The sequence below is a fragment of the Phoenix dactylifera genome, chromosome 14 (genome assembly GCF_009389715.1).
Source record: "Phoenix dactylifera cultivar Barhee BC4 chromosome 14, palm_55x_up_171113_PBpolish2nd_filt_p, whole genome shotgun sequence".
NCBI lineage: Eukaryota > Viridiplantae > Streptophyta > Magnoliopsida > Arecales > Arecaceae > Phoenix > Phoenix dactylifera.
The window spans coordinates 18,167,712-18,185,855 of NC_052405.1; the positions used below are offsets into that span (position 1 = coordinate 18,167,712).

An 18,144-nucleotide genomic window follows, 5' to 3' on the forward strand; every position below is an offset into this window, starting at 1 on the left:
TCGGCAACCAACCCCTTCAAGACGGCGACGCCATCGGATTCCTCCCTCGACAACCTCGATAGGCCGATCGGGAACTTCATCGGCGTCTCCCAGGTGGCCCTGATTCCCCAAGAGGGATCTACGTCAATGAAAAAGAAACGCTCCTTCCAGCCGTGAATGGAGGAAGGAGCCTCCTTGACGAGGCCGCACCCTCGCCGCGCCGCAAAGCACCACCACCCTCTGTCCTGGGGGTGGCCATTCAGGCCGTAGCATTCCCAAAAGACATTCAGGGTGGCGGGAACCTCGTGCATGCGGCAGAGAACCTGGAAGGCCGTCAGGGCGCGCCATGAGTTCGGCACCAGTTGCGTCGGCGCCACTCTTAAACCCCGAAGCACCTGCACAACTAAGTCCGAGGGGGGAAAGCGGAACCCGACCTGAAGAATGCCCTCATTGATGGCAACCTTCCCTGGAGGAGGATGGGACATCCTCTCCTCAGGCCCCGGGAGCGTAACATTGCAGGCCTCGGGAAGGTGGTATCGAGCCACGAACCTATCTAGGTCTTCGGCGACCAGCTCCGACTTAATGCGGTCTGCTCTCACTTCGCCCATCCCTAATGGCCAGTGAATCTACGGTCAGGACGGGGTCAAGAAGGGGGAAAGGACCGGAACAACTGGAGTACACTAATACAAAAGGAGAAAGTATGGAGAGCCTTAAATTGAAGAATGGGGCAACTCACCGGAAGAGAAGGAAGAACGGCTCCGAGAGCGTCAAAGTAGGAGCAAGCGAACAGTCCGACGGCAATGACGGCAGCGCAAAGGAGAAACTCGAAGATGTCTGTAAAGAGAAAGGCGGACGGAGGAGGGCCCCCGGTTAAATAGGCGGAAAGGTGGGTGACGCCAGAGGACGCCTGGCTGCCAGAGGGTCGCTCGCGCCCCAAAGGCGAATCGACGCCATTAAGGAAGGATGTCCACCGAAATCCTCAGACTGCCAGGTCAGCAACAACCGCCATACGCCATAAAGAAGGCGGGGAGCTCGAAGCGCGCGCGCCTCTCCGAGGGATGGCGGCAATCTCGAAGCATCACTCCCTTCACCCGTTTCCCTTCTGGTTCCGGGCTCGGAAGTGGGGGGCTACTGTTACGGGGGAACTTAGCCACCATGCCCCACGTGACCGGCACGCGCGCCCAGGAAGACTACGGCAGCCCCTTGATCCAGCAATCCGACCCCGAGTCGGACATCTTCGGCTCCGCAGCCCGACCCCGAGTCGGCAGCCCCTTGATCCAGCAATCCAACCCCGAGTCGGACATCTTCGGCTCCGCAGCCCGACCCCGAGTCGGCTGCCCCTTGATCCAGCAATCCGACCCCGAGTCGGACATCTTCGTCTCCGCAGCCCGACCCCGAGTCGGACATCTCTCGACAACGACAGGCTATTCCCCAGAGGCACGCCGCAGCCTCCTGCTCCACTACTCCCTGCAACGGTTGTATCTGGCGCTGCTCCACGATCCCCTGTAACAGCCGTACAAGGCGGAGCTCCACTACGCCCTGTCATGGCCGTACCCAGCGCTGCCCCACGACGCCCTGTAACGGCCGTGTCAGTGGCAGCTCCATCGTGCCCCACGATGACAAACCCCCCTGAAAGACCCCCCAGCCTGGTATATATGCGGCTGGGGGGAGGAGGGGGGGTAAGCGAGAACTTCCAGAGCATTCCCTTACTTGCTACTATTATCTCTCCTTCTCCTCCAATCTCCTCTGACTTGATCGTCGGAGGGCCCCCACTGCCCCAGTGGTGGTGCGAGGCTTGCTTGCAGGTTTCCCGGTGGAAGGTAGAGCGCAATCAACACCAACCAAGGCAACCCAAACGGAACCCCGTTCACACCGCTGTGCCAATCGTTCTCGGTTTGGACCACCAGCAACAATATCAAATTGTAGGATTTGGATCATCTTTTGCAGAATTTTATATAAAAATTCAATGTTTGTACAAATCAATTAGAAAATTGCATTTGATTCTTACAGAGACTCTCTTTAAAAGGTTGTTGACAGACAAGTCATGCGATTCAATGGAGTTGGTTGTCATAAACTGAACAACTACAAATTTTGACTTCTTATTATTGATTTCATGACATATTCTCCATTATGCTTAAATGTCATTAGACAATGACTTAATTGCAAAAATTGATCATGACACATGTTTCTGGGATCCCACTTGTCTAGCTTTGTATGGATATGCTGACACCATGAACAAGATTTTTTCCATTTTTGGAGAATGATCTTCTATTTAAATAATAATTACAACAACAAAGTCTCATTCCAACTATTTATGTCCAACATTAGGAATCCTTATGTACTTTTAATTTTAATTAAGGGGATAACATCTTCCATTGTCATCTTTTTCAAACCCTTCATCAGAATATCTGCTCATGCCATTCTAGCCTCCCCCTCTCCTTGCTTTAAACTTTTAACACAAATCTGAGCTGCCCTCTTATTGCCCTTCCCAAAATCTTTCTTGTGCATGCATATACTATATCTGTCATACTTTTCACTAGTATATTTTCAGCTAGTGCAACTTCTATTATTCCATCTACTTTCTTTTTCCAAAGTCTGAACCTTTTGTTGTTTTTCCTAACCAAGAGTCGCCGTCTCGATACCCGACCCTATGCCGGTGCCACACTAGCACAGTATCGGTACGGTATGATATGAGCTTTTTTTGGCATACCGAGTGTCGGTACGCTACTCGTATTGGATACTGGTACCGAAACGGTATGGTACTTCCTGTACGTTCCTGTGATAACCGCCCCACTCCTAAGAGAAACGGAGGGGGGCATTACACCGTCGTGCAGACGTTCGTAACGCCTGATGGTGGGCGGTTACAACCGTCCGCCTCCCCCAGTGATCAAGGCTACAAGAAGCCTCGATCAGCTAGACGGTTCGCCATCCTTTTGTTCTCCTCCATTACCTCTCTCTCACACAACTCCCTCCGGTGGACAGGATCTGGAGTTAGGCCGGCGCCGCCGGAGCTGAAGGCCGTATCGCCGGAGTAGGAGACGAACGATCCCCTTCCGGTAATGCCCTTCTTCATATTTTATTCTCGGTAGATCTAGATTAGTGATTAGATCAAAAGGGGAAAAAAAAGGGAGACGGGCGTCGGCTGCGGTGGCCGCAAGCTACGTTGGCTGCAAGCCGCGGCGGCAAGGGAGGCTGCAAGCTGCGGGGCCGCAGGGCCGGCCGGTGCCGCTAACCGGCCGGGGAGCGCCACCGGGGCCCCGCGGCTAGGGCCCTTGCCGAGTACGATCTCCCCTTCACGGGAGAAGGAAGGGGGAGGAGGAAAAAAAAACAAACAAGACAAAACTTACTGGTGGTTGATCCGCAGCCGCAACCGCGGGCGCCGGCCTCGGCCGCAGGTCGCAGGCCGTGGGTTGCCGGCCGCGGGACGCCGACGCGGTCGCAGGCCACTGATGTGCCCCCGAGCACGACCACGGGTGTGGCCGTGGGTGCCGCAGGCTGGCCGCCGGGCGCCATTGGCCGCTGCCCGTTCCTCCCGAGCTCGCCCTCCTCCCTCCACGGGAGAAGAAATGAGAAGAAAGGGGGAAGGAGGAGTTGGGAGAAGAGAAGAAAAGAAAAAAAAGAAAGAAAGGGAGAAGAACCTTCGGGAAGGAAGAAGGAAGAAAAAAAAAAAAGAAAAAAAAAAGAAAAAGAAAAGAAAAGAAAAGGAAAAAAAAAGAAAAAGAAAAAAGAGAGAGACCCTTAACAGGTTGGATCCGAGTTCGGGTCCGAACCTGTTCGGCCTAATAAAAGAAAAGAAAAATGGGTTTAGCCAAATTTGACTAAAACCAAGCCCAATCAGATTGAACTAAGTTCGGACGAACCGAAACTATAAATTGGGTTAGATCCGAACCAAATTAAACCCAATTAAGTTAGGTCCGAACCCAATTAAGCTGAGTTAGTCTCAGCAAACCCAAATTGAATATGAATCAAGTCCAATTCAAAACCAGTTTAACTAAATTGAGACCAAATTGACTTCGGGCTGACCCTGACTCAAGCTTAAATGAGCCACATTGATTCTGGACCAAAATTAAACCTAATTGGACTTGAAATTGAGCCCAATAACCTAATCAAAAGACCAAATTGACCCGATAGGGCTAGACCCAATCAGGAACCGAGCCCAGTTCTTTAATTAAAGACCCAATTGACCTACGTGGATCCAATCTGGTTCTAAATCGAGGCCAAGGGCTCTAAATTAAGTAAATTGGACTTGAGATCCAAGCAAGTAAATTCATGTTATGATAAATTAGAAAATTTTGAAATAAATAGAGAATAATGTGACCCCTATGTGATTTATTTAGGTGATCAAGGATTTGTCATCCGGACGTAAGAAATTGGAAAGCAAATTGCTGTAAGTAACCTTGGCACTGATCTTAAAGTTTTTAAATTACTGTTTATTTACAATTATGAAAATGTATTGGTTATGATATATTTTTCTCAAAATTAGGATCAAGTATATGATTGCATGTGATTCATGAATTTGATTAAAGAGCATCCTTCATGAATATTTGATGGTGTATGAGTTATGAAATTATGATTATGTTAGACTGCATGAAAAATGATATTTGAGACATGTTTATGCATTTTAAATTATATGATGCCATTTATCATTTTCCAACCTATTTATGATGATTATGATGTATAAAAGAAAAAGAATATGATTTATGAACTCTCAGATAGCTATGACCATCTCTAGAAATAGAGGTTAGTCGACACCTTGGAGCTAGCATCCAAAGAATAACAGGCCCTCTGCCCACGGGTTAAAGTTGGTAACGAATAACAGAATTAGTCGACTAAGATTAACAGGCCCTGTTACGGGATTATAGTGACCATAGCAGTACATTCATCTGAGAGTATGTTTTATAAAGTATGGATAAATGGCAATATTTCTATATGACTTGCATTATCATGATTATGAACTTTCATGGATGGAACATGTATTGCTTTATGACCTGATTTGTGTATGTCATCTATAAAATGTTTTATTTTACTACAACTGTTGGCTTTTTAATCACTGCATTGGCATAATTGTACTTGATCCAATAAGATAGTACGTGGTTACTTACTGAGCTGTGTAGCTCATATCTTTTTATCTATTTTTTTTTACAGATGAATAAGACTACTAGGAGCAGGGAGCTTGGTGTTATTCAAGGTTGGGGTAACTGAAAATATTATGTAATAATCAAATTTTAGAAGCTCTGTACTGTTCCAACTTCATGAATAATGTTATGACATTAGTAAATGAAACTATTTATTTTTGTTATGAAATTTTAAGTGGCTTCGTGTTATTGTGTGCATAAGATTGTAATAGCACGGTCGTGTCATGATCCGGATTTGGGGCGTGACATTGAGTGGTATCAGAGCCGAGGACGACTCTTGTCCGATGGTGGAAAGGGTGTGAGGCCCAATAGTCCTACATCGGAAAGACTCGTTCCAGATCCTGGGTATATGAGGCGGGTGTCTCCTAATCCTGCAGACGCGTTTTGTGAGAAAAACAAAATCGGAGAGGGGTGAAGGACGCTTGCGTGAAGCCCCGGAACCGGACAATATCTGGCAGGGGAGCCCCGCGGTCCCTCCTCATGTGGTCCCCAATGGGCACTAGGTGCCTCACGTGCTCTGCGCAGGCGGAGGCGTAACATTTAGTGGTATCAGAGCAATAGGTTTAATCAAGAGTAAAAAAAAAAAACTCTAAGTTTTAGTAAGGAAAATGGGCAGTTAAGTCTCGTTCAATTAAATTCGGCATATTCAAAAGAAAGAAAATTAGTTAATTGAATTATGCTAATATTTTTGATAGGTGAAAATGAAGAACAGAGAGGAGGAAGTCTTGGCAAATATTGCAGCTCGGAGGAGAGGAGCAAGAGGGAGAGGACATGCCAGGCAGCTAGCTGAGCAAACTCCTAACCCAGCTGCCACCCAGGCCGATTTTGCCGGAGCAAGTTAGGTATGACTCAGCTCCTTCAGATGCAGCAGGAGATGCAACAACAGATGCAGCAGCAGGTGCAGCAGCAGATGCAGATGCAGCAGCAGGTGCAGACCACTGCCCGACCTGCACAGTCCATTGAGTCCTACTATGAGCGATTCCGTAGGCTCAACCCACCTATGTTTGATGGTGGAGCTGACCCTCTGGTTGCTGACACCTGGATTCGGGAGGTAGAGAAGATGTTCAAAGCCTTGCAATATCCCGAAGAAGTGAAGGTTAGATTGGCTATCCCTAAGCTGAAAGGGAATGCAGAGTTCTGGTGGACGGCCATTGAAGCTACACTCAAGGATGAGGACGAGCTACCGATATGGGTGGAATTCAAGAAGATGTTTTATGACCAGTATTTTCCTAAGTTAGTCAGAATATCTAAAGAAAACGAATTTTTATCTCCGAGGCAGACAGATGATATGACTGTGCTAGAATATGCCAACAAATTTACTGAGCTGGGTCGGTTCTGCCCTCAGATGATAGAGATTGAGAGAAGCAAGGCTAATAGATTTGAGCAGGGCTTGAGGGACGAAATTCGATCCCGATTGCCAGTTCTGATTTTTACCAGCTACGGAGAGGCCCTGGAGAGAGCACTGAAGGTAGAAATAGATCTGAAGAAATCAGGGAAGGAAAGAGGTGAGCAGAAAAGGCCCGAGACGTCAAGGAATCTGATGAACTGGCCAAGAAACTTTGAAGGCCCTCCTAACAAGAAGAAGAAATTTAAGGCTTGTTATTACTGTGACTAAATGCATTCTGGTCCTTGCTTGAAAAGGATGGCGAATCGTCTAGCCGATCGAGGCTTCTTGTAGCCTCGATCACTGGGGGAGGCAGACGGTTGTTACCGCCCACATTAGGCGTTACGAACGCCTACACGATGGTGTAATGGCCCCCCCTCTGTTTCTCTTGGGAGTGGGGCGGTTATCACATTCTCCCCTCCTTATTAGAATTTCGTCCTCGAAATTTACATACCTGCATTGTTAAAGAGTTGTGGATGTCTCGCTCGCATATCCTCCTCAAGTTCCCATGTGGCCTCTCTCTCCGAATGGTTGCTCCACTGAACTTTCAGATAGGGATGATACGTCGCCTCAGGACCTGCTCCTTATGATCAATGATGCGTAAAGGATACTCTTCATAAGTTAGGTCTCTATCAATCTGCAGGGGCTCGTGCTGTACTCTATGGCTGGGATCAGGAATGTATCTCCGTAGAAGGAAAACGTGAAAGACATTATGCACACTGGATAACTCTGGTGGCAAAGCCAGTCTGCAAGCAACCTCCCTTACTCTAGCAAGAATCTCAAAGGGGCCAATGTAGCAAGGACTTAGCTTACTATGTCTTCCAAATCTTGTAACACCTTTCGAGGGTGAAACTTTTAAGAATTCAAAGTCTCCCTCTTGAAATTTTACTTCTCTTCTTTTCTTATCTGCCCAGCTTTTCTGTCTATCTTGAGCTGCCTTGAGCCTTTCTCTGATCAGTAGGATCTTCTCTCTGGCACTCCGAACTAATTCAGGGCCCCACATCTTCTTCTCTCCAACATCATCCCAATGTAAAGGAGACTGACATTTTCGTCTATACATGGCTTCATAAGGTGCCATCTGGATGCTAGAATGATAACTATTATTGTAAGCAAACTCCATTAATGATATATGATCATCCCAGCAACCTTCCAGATTAACAGTGCATGTTCGCAGCATATCCCCCAGGGTCTGAATTGTCCTCTCTAACTAACCATCAGTCTGAGGGTGATAAGCAGTGTTGAGTCTCAGATCAGTGCCCATAGCAGTCTGTAAGCTTTTCTAAAATCTAGATACGAAACGGGGGTCCCGATCAGATACAATACTTATCGGTACCCTATGTAGGTGCACAATATCATCAATATACCTCCGAGCCAGCCTATCAAGTGAAGTGCCAACCCTAAAGGGTAAAAAGTGAGCTGACTTCGTGAGGCGATCAACAATCACCCACACTGCATTATTCTTCCTTACTATCCTCGGAAGAATTCTAACAATGCAGGTATATAAATTTCGAGGACGAAATTCTAATAAGAAGGGGAGAATGTGATAACCGCCCCACTCCCAAGAAAAACAGAGGGGGGGCCATTACACCGTCGTGCAAGCGTTCGTAACGCCTGATGGTGGGCGGTTACAACCGTCCGCCTCCCCCAGTGATCGAGGCTACAAGAAGCCTCAATTGGCTAGACGGTTCGCCATCCTTTTGTTCTCCTCCATTACCTCTCTCTCACACAACTCCCCCCCGGTGGACAGGATCTGGAGTTAGGCCAGCGCCGCCGGAGCTGAAGGCCGTATCGCCGGAGTAAGAGACGAACGATCCCCTTCAGGTAACGCCCTTCTTCATATTTTATTCTTGGTAGATCTAGATTAATGATTAGATCAAAAGGGAAAAAAAAAGGGAGACGCACGTCGACTGCGGTGGCTGCGAGCTACGTCGGCTGCAAGCCGCGGCAGCAAGGAAGGCTGCAAGCTGCGGGGCCGCAGGGCCGGCCGGTGCCGCTGACCGGCCGGGGAGCGCCACCGGCCGTGGCTAGGGCCCTTGCCGAGTACGATCTCCCCTTCACGGGAGAAGGAAGGGGGAGGAGGAAAAAAAACTAACAATACAAAACTTACCGGTGGTTGATCCACAGCCGCAACCGTGGGCGCCGGCCTCGGCCGCAGGTCGCAGGCCGTGGGTTGCCGACAGCGGGATGCCGATGCGGCCGCAGGCCGCCGATGCGCCCCCGAGCACGACCACGGGCACGGCCGCGGGTGTGGCCGTGGGCGCCGCAGGTCGGCCGTCGGACGCCATTGGCCGCTGCCCGTTCCTCCCGAGCTCGCCCTCCTCCCTCCACGGGAGAAGAAATGAGAAGAAAGGGGGAAGGAGGAGTCGGGAGAAGAGAAGAGGAAGAGAAGAAAAGAAAAAAAAAAAGGGAGAAGAACCTTCGGGAAGGAAGAAGGAAGAAAAGAAAAAGAAGAAAAGAAAAGAAAAAGAAAAGAAAAGAAAAAAAAAGAAAAAAAGAAAAAAGAGAGAGACCCTTAATGGGTCCGACCTACCGGGTCGGATCCGAGTTCGAGTCCGAACCGGTTAGGCCCAAATAAAAGAAAAGAAAAATGGGTTTAGCCAAATTTGACTAAAACCGAGCCCAATCAGATTAAACTAAGTCCGGACGAACCCAAACTATGAATTGGGTTAGATCCGAACCAAATTAAGCCCAATTGAATTGGATCCGAACCCAATTAAGCTGAGTTAGTCTCAGCAGACCCAAATTGAATATGAATCAAGCCCAATTCAAAACCAGTTTAACTAAATTGAGACCAAATTGACTTCGGGCTGACCCTGACTCAAGCCTAAATGAGCCACATTGACCCTGGACCAAAATTAAAAATAATTGGACTTGAAATTGAGCCCAATAACCTAATCAGAAGACCAAATTGACCCGATAGGGCTAGACCCAATCAGGAACCGAGCCCAATTCTTTAATTAAAGACCCAATTGACCTACGTGAACCCAATCTGGTTCTAAATCGAGGCCAAGGGCTCTAAATTAAGTAAATTGGACTTGAGATCCAAGCAAGTAAATTCATGTTATGATAAATTAGAAAATTTTGAAATAAATAGAGAATAATGTGACCCCTATGTGATTTATTTAGGTGATCAAGGATTTGTCACCCGGACGTAAGAAATTGGGGATTTTTAAGTGAAGTCGGCAACCGATTTGCCGACTTCACTTAAAATTCCTAAATTAAAAAATGCGGCCGCGGCCGCGGCCTCCGCAGCGCCCCCGCGGGTTCCCCTGTCCCCCGCCGGGCTCCGCCGCCCCCCACCGGCCTCCGACGCCCCTCCGCGGCTCTCCGATGGCGGCCAAAAGTGGGCTCCCTCCCTCTCTTCCCCGCGCTCTCTCTTTTTCTCCTCGTCTTCTTCGTCTCCGGTAAGGAACCGGCCTGTACCGGTTTCAACGGCTCCGGCGTACCGGTAGCTGGCCGGACCGGTTTGTACCGGCCTGTACGGGCCGGTTCGGCATACGCTGCGGCATACCATACTTCTAACATATGTCCTAGTATTCTGCTCTGTACTCTTGATGTGCGTTCTGCTCTAGTATTAGGTCAAAAAGAATTTAAATATCAAAATATCAGAGAATATTAAAAAATTAAAGAAGAATAAAAGTAGTCAGGAAGATGATTATTATATTAAAACATGATGAATTCTGTGGGACCTTTGGGTATACCATTTTCACTAGTTACATACTGAATCAGTTAAAAATTATAATTTTTTCACTAGGAAAGGTAAAATTCATGTTCTGCATCATTTTATGGTATAATACATCATTTATTATTTAGTGACAATTGAACACATGGCACTATTAATACTTATGAAGCTTATGTTCTGAGATTGCCAGATCTTTCAATAAATATATTTTTCTGACGTTCTTTTAGACCCATTATCAAATACTTCACATTTGTCTTAGAATTTGCAAATTTCGAGTTTACATTCGACAAAATGCTCATCACCTGTCAGAATTAAACAAAGGAATAAATGGTCAAAGAGCTCCACAATTTTCCACTTATATGATAAATTTGTTCCTACAAGTCACTTTTCTGTGAAACTTCGGAGTTGACCCTGGATTCAGACTGGTTCAAGTCAAAAACAAAATGTTTTGGTTTTGGTTTTTAAGTTAGTTTCTGCCAGAACTTCAAACCATTATACCAATCCACACAGAAGTGCAATTTTTACCATGTCAGAAAATTCTTTTCAATAAATATCATCCCATGGCCCTTAGGCACGTCTACTTGGTGTGTCATGCTAATTCTACCAGAAATGTTGACTACAATGTGTCTTCTTCTGTATGGCATGCTCAAGAAACCGAAAACAATTGAAATAGGGTATCTCTTGGCCATATTTTTTGTCTATGCGCTTATTATCATACCTTACAACAACTTATTTTGGCATGGTAATATATTGACTATCAGTTTAAACAAGATCTTATCTCCATGACAATGGATTACAATCTATATATCTCCAGAACGGTATGTCTTTGAGAACCTTATCTATAACATGTACCACTCACTTTGATAGTTCGAAGTCATTTGCAAAGACAAGTCTGAATAGTGTTTGCAATTGTTTGTTTCTGCCATGATGGGCGGTTTTGTTGGTGTGCATTTAGGATCATGTTTTCTTAGTTCACGTTAAGACAAAATAAACAAAGTTGTATAATGTTCTTTAAGCAATGGCTTTTGGCATTGACCTCAGATGTGAGCATCACTGTTGGACGCATGCAAAGCATTTACATATCTGAAAACTATGGTAGACTTAATACGTTGACTTTGAAAATTACGGGTGAATGGTGACTATCTATTTTAAAAATGTGAAATTAACTAAGTGTTGTATATGAACCTTGTATATATAAAGTTATTGTTGCTTGCTTCCATGAAACAACAAAGCAAATGTAGGAGCATGATTATGTGTGGCGGCTATTCCATATATATTCTTTTTTAGATGGAACCTCCATACCAGCTCAGACAAATTTAAATTCTTTTTTAAAATATTTTTGATATCATGCTGACTAAAAGTATGTTTTGGAGCTGGTTGTAGACAACAATATATTAGTTTGACTGCTCATAACTCTGTTTGCAATATACTTTGAAGTCCTATTATGTTGCTCCTAGCTTATCTGCAGTGAGTTTACTTTCTTAATTTCAATCAGGTTGCTTTTAAAACTTTGATTGTTATACATCGTGCTTTGAGAGAAGTCGATCCCTCATTCTGAGAAGAGCTCATCAACTGTACTAGGAGCAGAGGTCATATGCTAAACCTATCACATTTCAAGGATTATTCGAGTCTAAATGGTACTGTATCTTGTACTCTGTAAAATTTTATGCTTAAAAATTTATTTGTCCTCTCATTCAAAAGCTGATAATGCCATCATTTTTTTCCATCTATTGCACCATATCCCTCTCAATTGTTTTTTGAGCGAGAAGATTACGTAATTGGACAGTGCAGGATCCATTATTTAATAATTAGTTAATTACAAATAGCATTGTCTTGTAGAGGAAAAACAAACTGTTCCTGATGTATATATATTTTTCCGTTTATATTTTGCTCTCAAGCATGGGATTATTCTGCTTGGATTCGAACATATGCTTTGTATCTAGAGGAGCGGTTAGAGTGCTTTCGCATGTTGAAATATGATGTCGAGGAAGAACGCTCCGTAAGTGGCTCGAACTTTGGATTCAAATTTCTTCCACATGGAATTGTTTTTGCTTGAATTGTCGTTTTATGCAGGCATATACGTTCGCTATTATTTTCCTTATTGGTTCTTTTTTTTCTTGGAAAAGGGAAATATTGACATTTTTTCCCTTAAGCATCATAATGACTGGATAAATGACATGCATTCCTGGAGAATGTAGGTTAGATCTGATTGGATGCTGTTCTATGAGACCTTGGAGAAATTCTCAACGACTAAATGGAAATTCCAGAAATCAAATCTTGATGTTAAAGCTATTTTTATTTTTGTTGTAATTTAGGTTCAGCTTCTTGCTTTTTATGGTATATATTTGTCCTGGCATGCAAAGTGCAATATAAAATCCTCATCACTAGGATAGTCCATGTAATGGGAAATAATAATATGTTAGTAAGTCCAGTTTTGAGCTCAACTTACCATGAATTGATGCCTCATCAACAGAGAACTCTAGAACTTGACACTGTTGACTAGCTTGAACAATTACCTGCTCTGCAACAGCTTCTTTTCCTTCTGCTCAGTTGCCAGGTAATACAGTTGAAGGTGGCTTGTGATTACTTTTGATCTCGTGCATCTCTTCAATCTCCCTATTTCATTCTTTCTCCAATAAATTATGCATTTCTGTAAATCCAGATGTTCAGCTCCTCTGTAATACCTTTCTCTTATTTTTGTAAAACATTTACTTCTTCCTGCCTTTTCAGCCTGAGGTATCAGCTGCATACAATAGTATGATCAGATATGCACTTTCAATCGTAAGTAGCAAATAGATGCATAATGTTTTTCTGGTTTAGTTTACTTTTAAGCTTTGACATGTCTCTAATATAACTCTTTGTTCACATTGCTGGCGAAGTCTTAAGATATACAGTGCAATTAATGAAGGGACTCTAAATTTGGTTGACAAGGTAGGTTACTGCTCTCGTATAATGCACTTGTTCTTTATGAATATGCATACTAATAGTGCTTCTGTGACAGTTCTTTGAGATGCCACGTCATGATGCCATCAGGGCACTTGAAATTTATCGGAAGGCAAGGCATCAGGTACATGTCAATTTTCAGCTCTTATATATTTTGATTTAACTGTGATTGCTGATGTAATTTTTACCATAAAAACATTCTTCTCTTTATCATCTGAAAATACTCTCCATCTGGCTGTAGGCCGAGAGGCTGTCTGAGTTCTATGAGATCTGTAAGGCTCTTGATGTGGGACGAAAGAAAAATTTTATCAAAATTGAACGGGTTAGTTTCTTTTTTAACACCAAATTGGTGTATTTCTATCCTTTTTTTTGAAATGTTAATGCATAATAGTTCTAGAGATTTTTGTCCTCTTCTAACATGATGGTGCTCTTCCCTTTTGTTTTGGCTTATCCATCTGCAGCCACCTGCCTCATTTATTGCAGCAATGGAAGAGTATGTGAAGGGTGCTCCATGCACTTTACCTCCTAATTGGAATATGGTATATATGTTAACTGCTTCATTTCTTATTCATTCTAGAAGAATGTAGATGTTGGCAGAAAGTTCTCTGGCTTGCTTATCATGAGGTTAGGAGTTTTAGTGAAACTTGTTTATTATTATTTTATGTGTCTGCTTGAACTGGTGAGTATTGCTTTGATTCTGATTCTCTGTTACATTGGGTTTAATTAATGCAAAGCATTTGTCTTAAATGCTTCAATATTTAGTGCAAGCTTATCTTCTGATGCAATTTAGTCATGTTCCCCGCTTTAAGGTTTACTTATTTTGGAATCTTTTACTTAAATAAGGTTTCTGGCGCGCCCAAGGAGATGATGTTCATATTGTTTTCTATTTCTTTTTGGGTCTAAATCATTTAGATTGCTCCATGTTTAGATATGCAGAGAAGTTATGGATTTTGCTTCTTGAATTTGTTGGGAATTATAAATGCTGTATGCAACAACTTGGGAATGCTTCTATTCTAGTTGGACATTATAGGTGCTTCATAAGTATGATGCATTTTATCAATTGCTTTTAGTTTTTAAGGGCGGTAATTTTTCCTTGATACTCTTCCTGTATGGGCATATAATGATTCAGATATCTTCATCAGGTAGGCAGTGACAGAGAAATACCTCCTAAAGCCCTGTTGGCCATTGAGCACAACAAATTGAAAGATGATCATGAAAAGTCTGTGCCAATACCAGCACCAGCCCCTGCAACACCTGAACCTCCTGCAGCTGAGATTACCGAAGCTCAAATAACTGATATCTTGGTAAGAAGTTAAATATCCAATGCACTTGTGTAAGCTGATGGCTAAAATTATTGTTTTATCTGGTTTGGATCCATGCTGTCAGATACAGGATTTGGATGATTTCGCCCAGGATGCAATAAAATTGGAAGAGAAAAACATCCTAGAACTTGCAATCATTGGTGATGGTAGGTTAAAATGATATTTAGTAATTAAATTATCTGTAAATGGATGATCCTCATTTTTTGCTGATTTTTTTTTTCTGTTTATGCCAGATAATCCATTAAAAGTACAAATACTTCTAATCTTACAAGTGAGACTACTGGATGGGAGCTTGCACTTGTTGGTGCTCCAAGTTCCAATAATTTCAGAGCGTAAACTGGTAAAGCTATATTCACATCAGAAAATTAGCCAAAGCATATGTTGTTATATCTCTACATCTATAGCACTATTCTCTTTCGAAATCTGTGGATTGGGTCGGTCACCCCAGATATGTATAAATCATTGACTTTGCTTTGCTTGATAAGGGTGCTGCCTTGTTTACCTTGGATAGTTGTCAACAGATCCCTTCGAATGTATTTTCGTATTTGCCTTGTTCTGTTACATTCCAATTCATCCGATTATTTTCTTCATATAACAGGCTGGTGGGCTAGACAAGTTGACCCTGGACAGTTTATATGACAATGCAATTGCAAGAAGAACAGATCCTGGTGGGAGCTACATGGGTTCAGATGGCGATGAATTCCTTTGAGGCAGTTCAATACACCCAAGATCCTTTATATGCCTCCACCACTATAGCATCACCTGCCAGTGTGCAGATGGCCGCAATGGCCCAGCAACAAGCATACATGATGCAACAGCAGCAGCAACCATTGGGACAGGATGGCACCAATCCCTTTAGCAACCTATTTGCAGCACCAACTGTTCCATCTTATCCTCCCCATAATCCATACACAGGCCACATGTAAGGTGGACTAGGGTTTGGAATTACAAGAAGAGTCTGATGCTCAATAGTGAAGAAAGAGAACTCAGTAGACTCAAAGATGTGAATAAGCAGGCAGTATTTGTTTGGTCATCTACTCATTCTTCATATTTTTCCATCAAATCAAGGTCTCTTTTTTTTGTGTATCCTCCCAACAGCTGCAAATTGAAAGCAGAACTGTATCATACAACCTAATAGTTGATTCCTTGTAGGGTTATAGACTTTGGTATTCTGAGCTGTGCATGGAGTTCACTACTTTAAGAATGGAAGACACAAAATAGGTTCTTAGAGAAGGATTATAAAAGTTAAAGAACTGAGGTTTGACATGCCTCAATTCAACTAATTTTTAATTCCAAATTAGTTGGAGATCGGCCGCAAAATTCTTTTCTTCCACTTTGCTCTGTTTAGGACCCTACTTTATAAAGGATGTAGTGACATCAAATCTTTCATTACTACTTTAACTTATATGTTTTTTGATTCATCTTTATCCATCTTTCCTTCTACATATATCAAATCATTCTTATGTGTTCAAACAACGAACTTGTCCTCTAATGGTGCTACCTTTACTAGTGATTTCATCTCTTATTCTATATTTTTATGGATTATTACACTTCTATTACAATATTCTTATTTATGTAATACTAAGCTTGTATACGTGTTTTCTAATTGCTCAACATTCTATACCATAATGCATAACTAGTTGTATTGTTATCTTATAAAATTTCTCTTCCAGCTTAGCATGTATTTTACAATCACATAATATCTTAGTTGTATTTCTCCATTTTATTCACTCTATTTTAATTCTATGGATAATATTCTATTAAATCTCCCATTCTTTTTAAATAATCGATCCTAAATAGTGAAAATGATTCCTTTTAGGAGCTTCACGATCCTCAATTTTTATTTCATTTTTATTTCTATTTCTAATTTTACTAAACTATATTTCATGTATTTCGTTTTTTTGATCCTACTTAACTTGAAACTCGCAATTCTAACCTTAATTTCATCTCTTAAAACTATATCAATCATAAATAGCATGCACCAAGAAATATCTTTTAAATATGTCTAACAAACTCATCCATAATTAGCATAAAAAAATTAGGTCTACGAGCAGATCCTTGGTATAAACCTATTCTAACCACAAAGTTACTATTCTTACTGTCAGTAGTTTTCATTCTAGTAACCACTTCATACATATCCATAATCATATTAATGTACCTAACAAAAGCTATTTTCTTTTCTAACATCCACCATAATACTTCTCTTAGAATTATATTATATGTTTTCTTTAAATAAATAAAATCATATGTAGATTTGGTCTCTTTCCTCTATATTTTTTTTATCAACCTTCAAAGAAGAAAAATAACTTCCATAGTTGACATTTCCGACATAAAATCAAATTGGTTCTTTGATATCTTTATGTCGCACCTTAATCTGTGTTCAATCATCCTCTTCCAAAGTTTTATAATATAACTCATAAGTTTAAAATATGATAGTTAGAATAATGTTGAATTTCATCTTTACTCTACAAATCTGTACTATAGTACTCTTTTTTTATTCATTAAGCATCTTCTCGGTTTTTAAAATCTTGTCAAATAAATAGTCAACTAAGTTACTTCCACGTCGTTGAAACACTTTTAAACTTAATAAGAATTCTGTTAGGTCCAACCATTTTTTCTGTTTTCATCTTTTTCAAAGCTTCCTTTATCTCATATACTATAATTTTGTGTATATACATAATATTTTCTATTCTCAATGAAATTAGTAATGCACCCTAATCATTTACATGGCTTTTATTGAATAGTTTATTAAAATAATTCCATCTTTTTTTGAACTCGTCATCTTTATTTTTTTTTTTTTGATTTTTCATCTTTGATAGTCTGTACTTTTCTTTTCTCTGAATCTTACAATCTTATAGTTATCTTTCTCCCCATTGTTAGTTTCTAGTTTGTGATATAACTCTTTATACATTTTGAATCTAGTCTCTCATACCAGTCTTTTTAACTCCTTACTCGGATACCTTGTAACTTTCATAGGCTTCTCTATTCCTACATTTAGGTATTCTTCTATAATACTCTTTTCTAACCTTGATTACTAACTGAACTTTCTTTTTCGACCGCAAAGTTTCATTATCGGATGGTCCTTTTCTCTTTGAATCACCTAATATCTCTCTAGCTACTTTTTTACCATTGTTAGCCATCTCTTTTAAGATTTAACATACCTCTATCCATAAAAGATTTATCAGGAAGAGCCCTAAAAAATAGAGTCATGTTACCATAAACAGAGGAAACAATCATCTTTTTCCTTTTCTTTATAATATGTTCACACATCGTTATAGGTGATGGTGGCATGCATATCTTTTTGGATCATAGGAAATCTACAGATGATTTGTATAATAAGATGTGATTGAATTAACGCAAGAAGTTTATACTCTCATCTCGCATTTACATCTAATGTTTTAAATGCTATTGAAATGTGAGATCTTGTCCACCTTAATTTTGCTATTATCATTCTTATTTTGGGTTGCTTAAGGGAGGGCTGAAAAAAGACATACTATTTTAGCTTAGAGTTGAAAATGTTCCTTATAGGTTAGACATCCTAAGGGCTCGTTTGGTTCGCAGGAGCATTTCCTTCCTAGGAACATGATTCCTGGGAAACAAATTCCTAGGAGAGAATGCCTAGGAAAGTACTTTTGGCATGTTTGGTTGACCATGGGAAAGTGACAAATTTCCCAAGGTGCTTATGTTTGGTTGGCCATC

The 18,144-nt window shown here is 41.9% G+C and overlaps 2 protein-coding genes across 4 annotated transcripts; both read left to right on the forward strand.

Moving 5' to 3' along the window:
• Positions 1 to 2,788: 2,788 nt before the first annotated feature.
• Positions 2,789 to 15,604, forward strand: LOC103707251 (putative clathrin assembly protein At5g35200). Of its 3 annotated transcripts, none has more exons than XM_026804723.2 (15): positions 2,789 to 3,035; positions 4,317 to 4,366; positions 5,125 to 5,167; positions 11,676 to 11,817; positions 12,079 to 12,179; positions 12,654 to 12,737; positions 12,911 to 12,961; positions 13,060 to 13,111; positions 13,182 to 13,247; positions 13,365 to 13,445; positions 13,585 to 13,662; positions 14,266 to 14,427; positions 14,510 to 14,591; positions 14,679 to 14,785; positions 15,044 to 15,604. In XM_026804723.2, the coding sequence occupies exons 7-15, from the start codon at positions 12,948 to 12,950 to the stop codon at positions 15,152 to 15,154; spliced, it is 753 nt and encodes a 250-aa protein (XP_026660524.1). In that variant the 5' UTR covers positions 2,789 to 3,035; positions 4,317 to 4,366; positions 5,125 to 5,167; positions 11,676 to 11,817; positions 12,079 to 12,179; positions 12,654 to 12,737; positions 12,911 to 12,947; the 3' UTR covers positions 15,155 to 15,604. The 3 variants fall into 3 exon arrangements, with proteins under 3 accessions (XP_026660524.1, XP_026660527.1, XP_026660526.1); XM_026804726.2 differs by having other exon boundaries at positions 14,516 to 14,591; XM_026804725.2 differs by lacking the exon at positions 5,125 to 5,167.
• LOC113462731 lies at positions 5,959 to 6,729 on the forward strand. Its single transcript, XM_026804708.2, has one exon. It carries the CDS (start codon positions 5,959 to 5,961, stop codon positions 6,727 to 6,729), a length of 771 nt encoding a protein of 256 aa, XP_026660509.2.
• Positions 15,605 to 18,144: the final 2,540 nt, after the last annotated feature.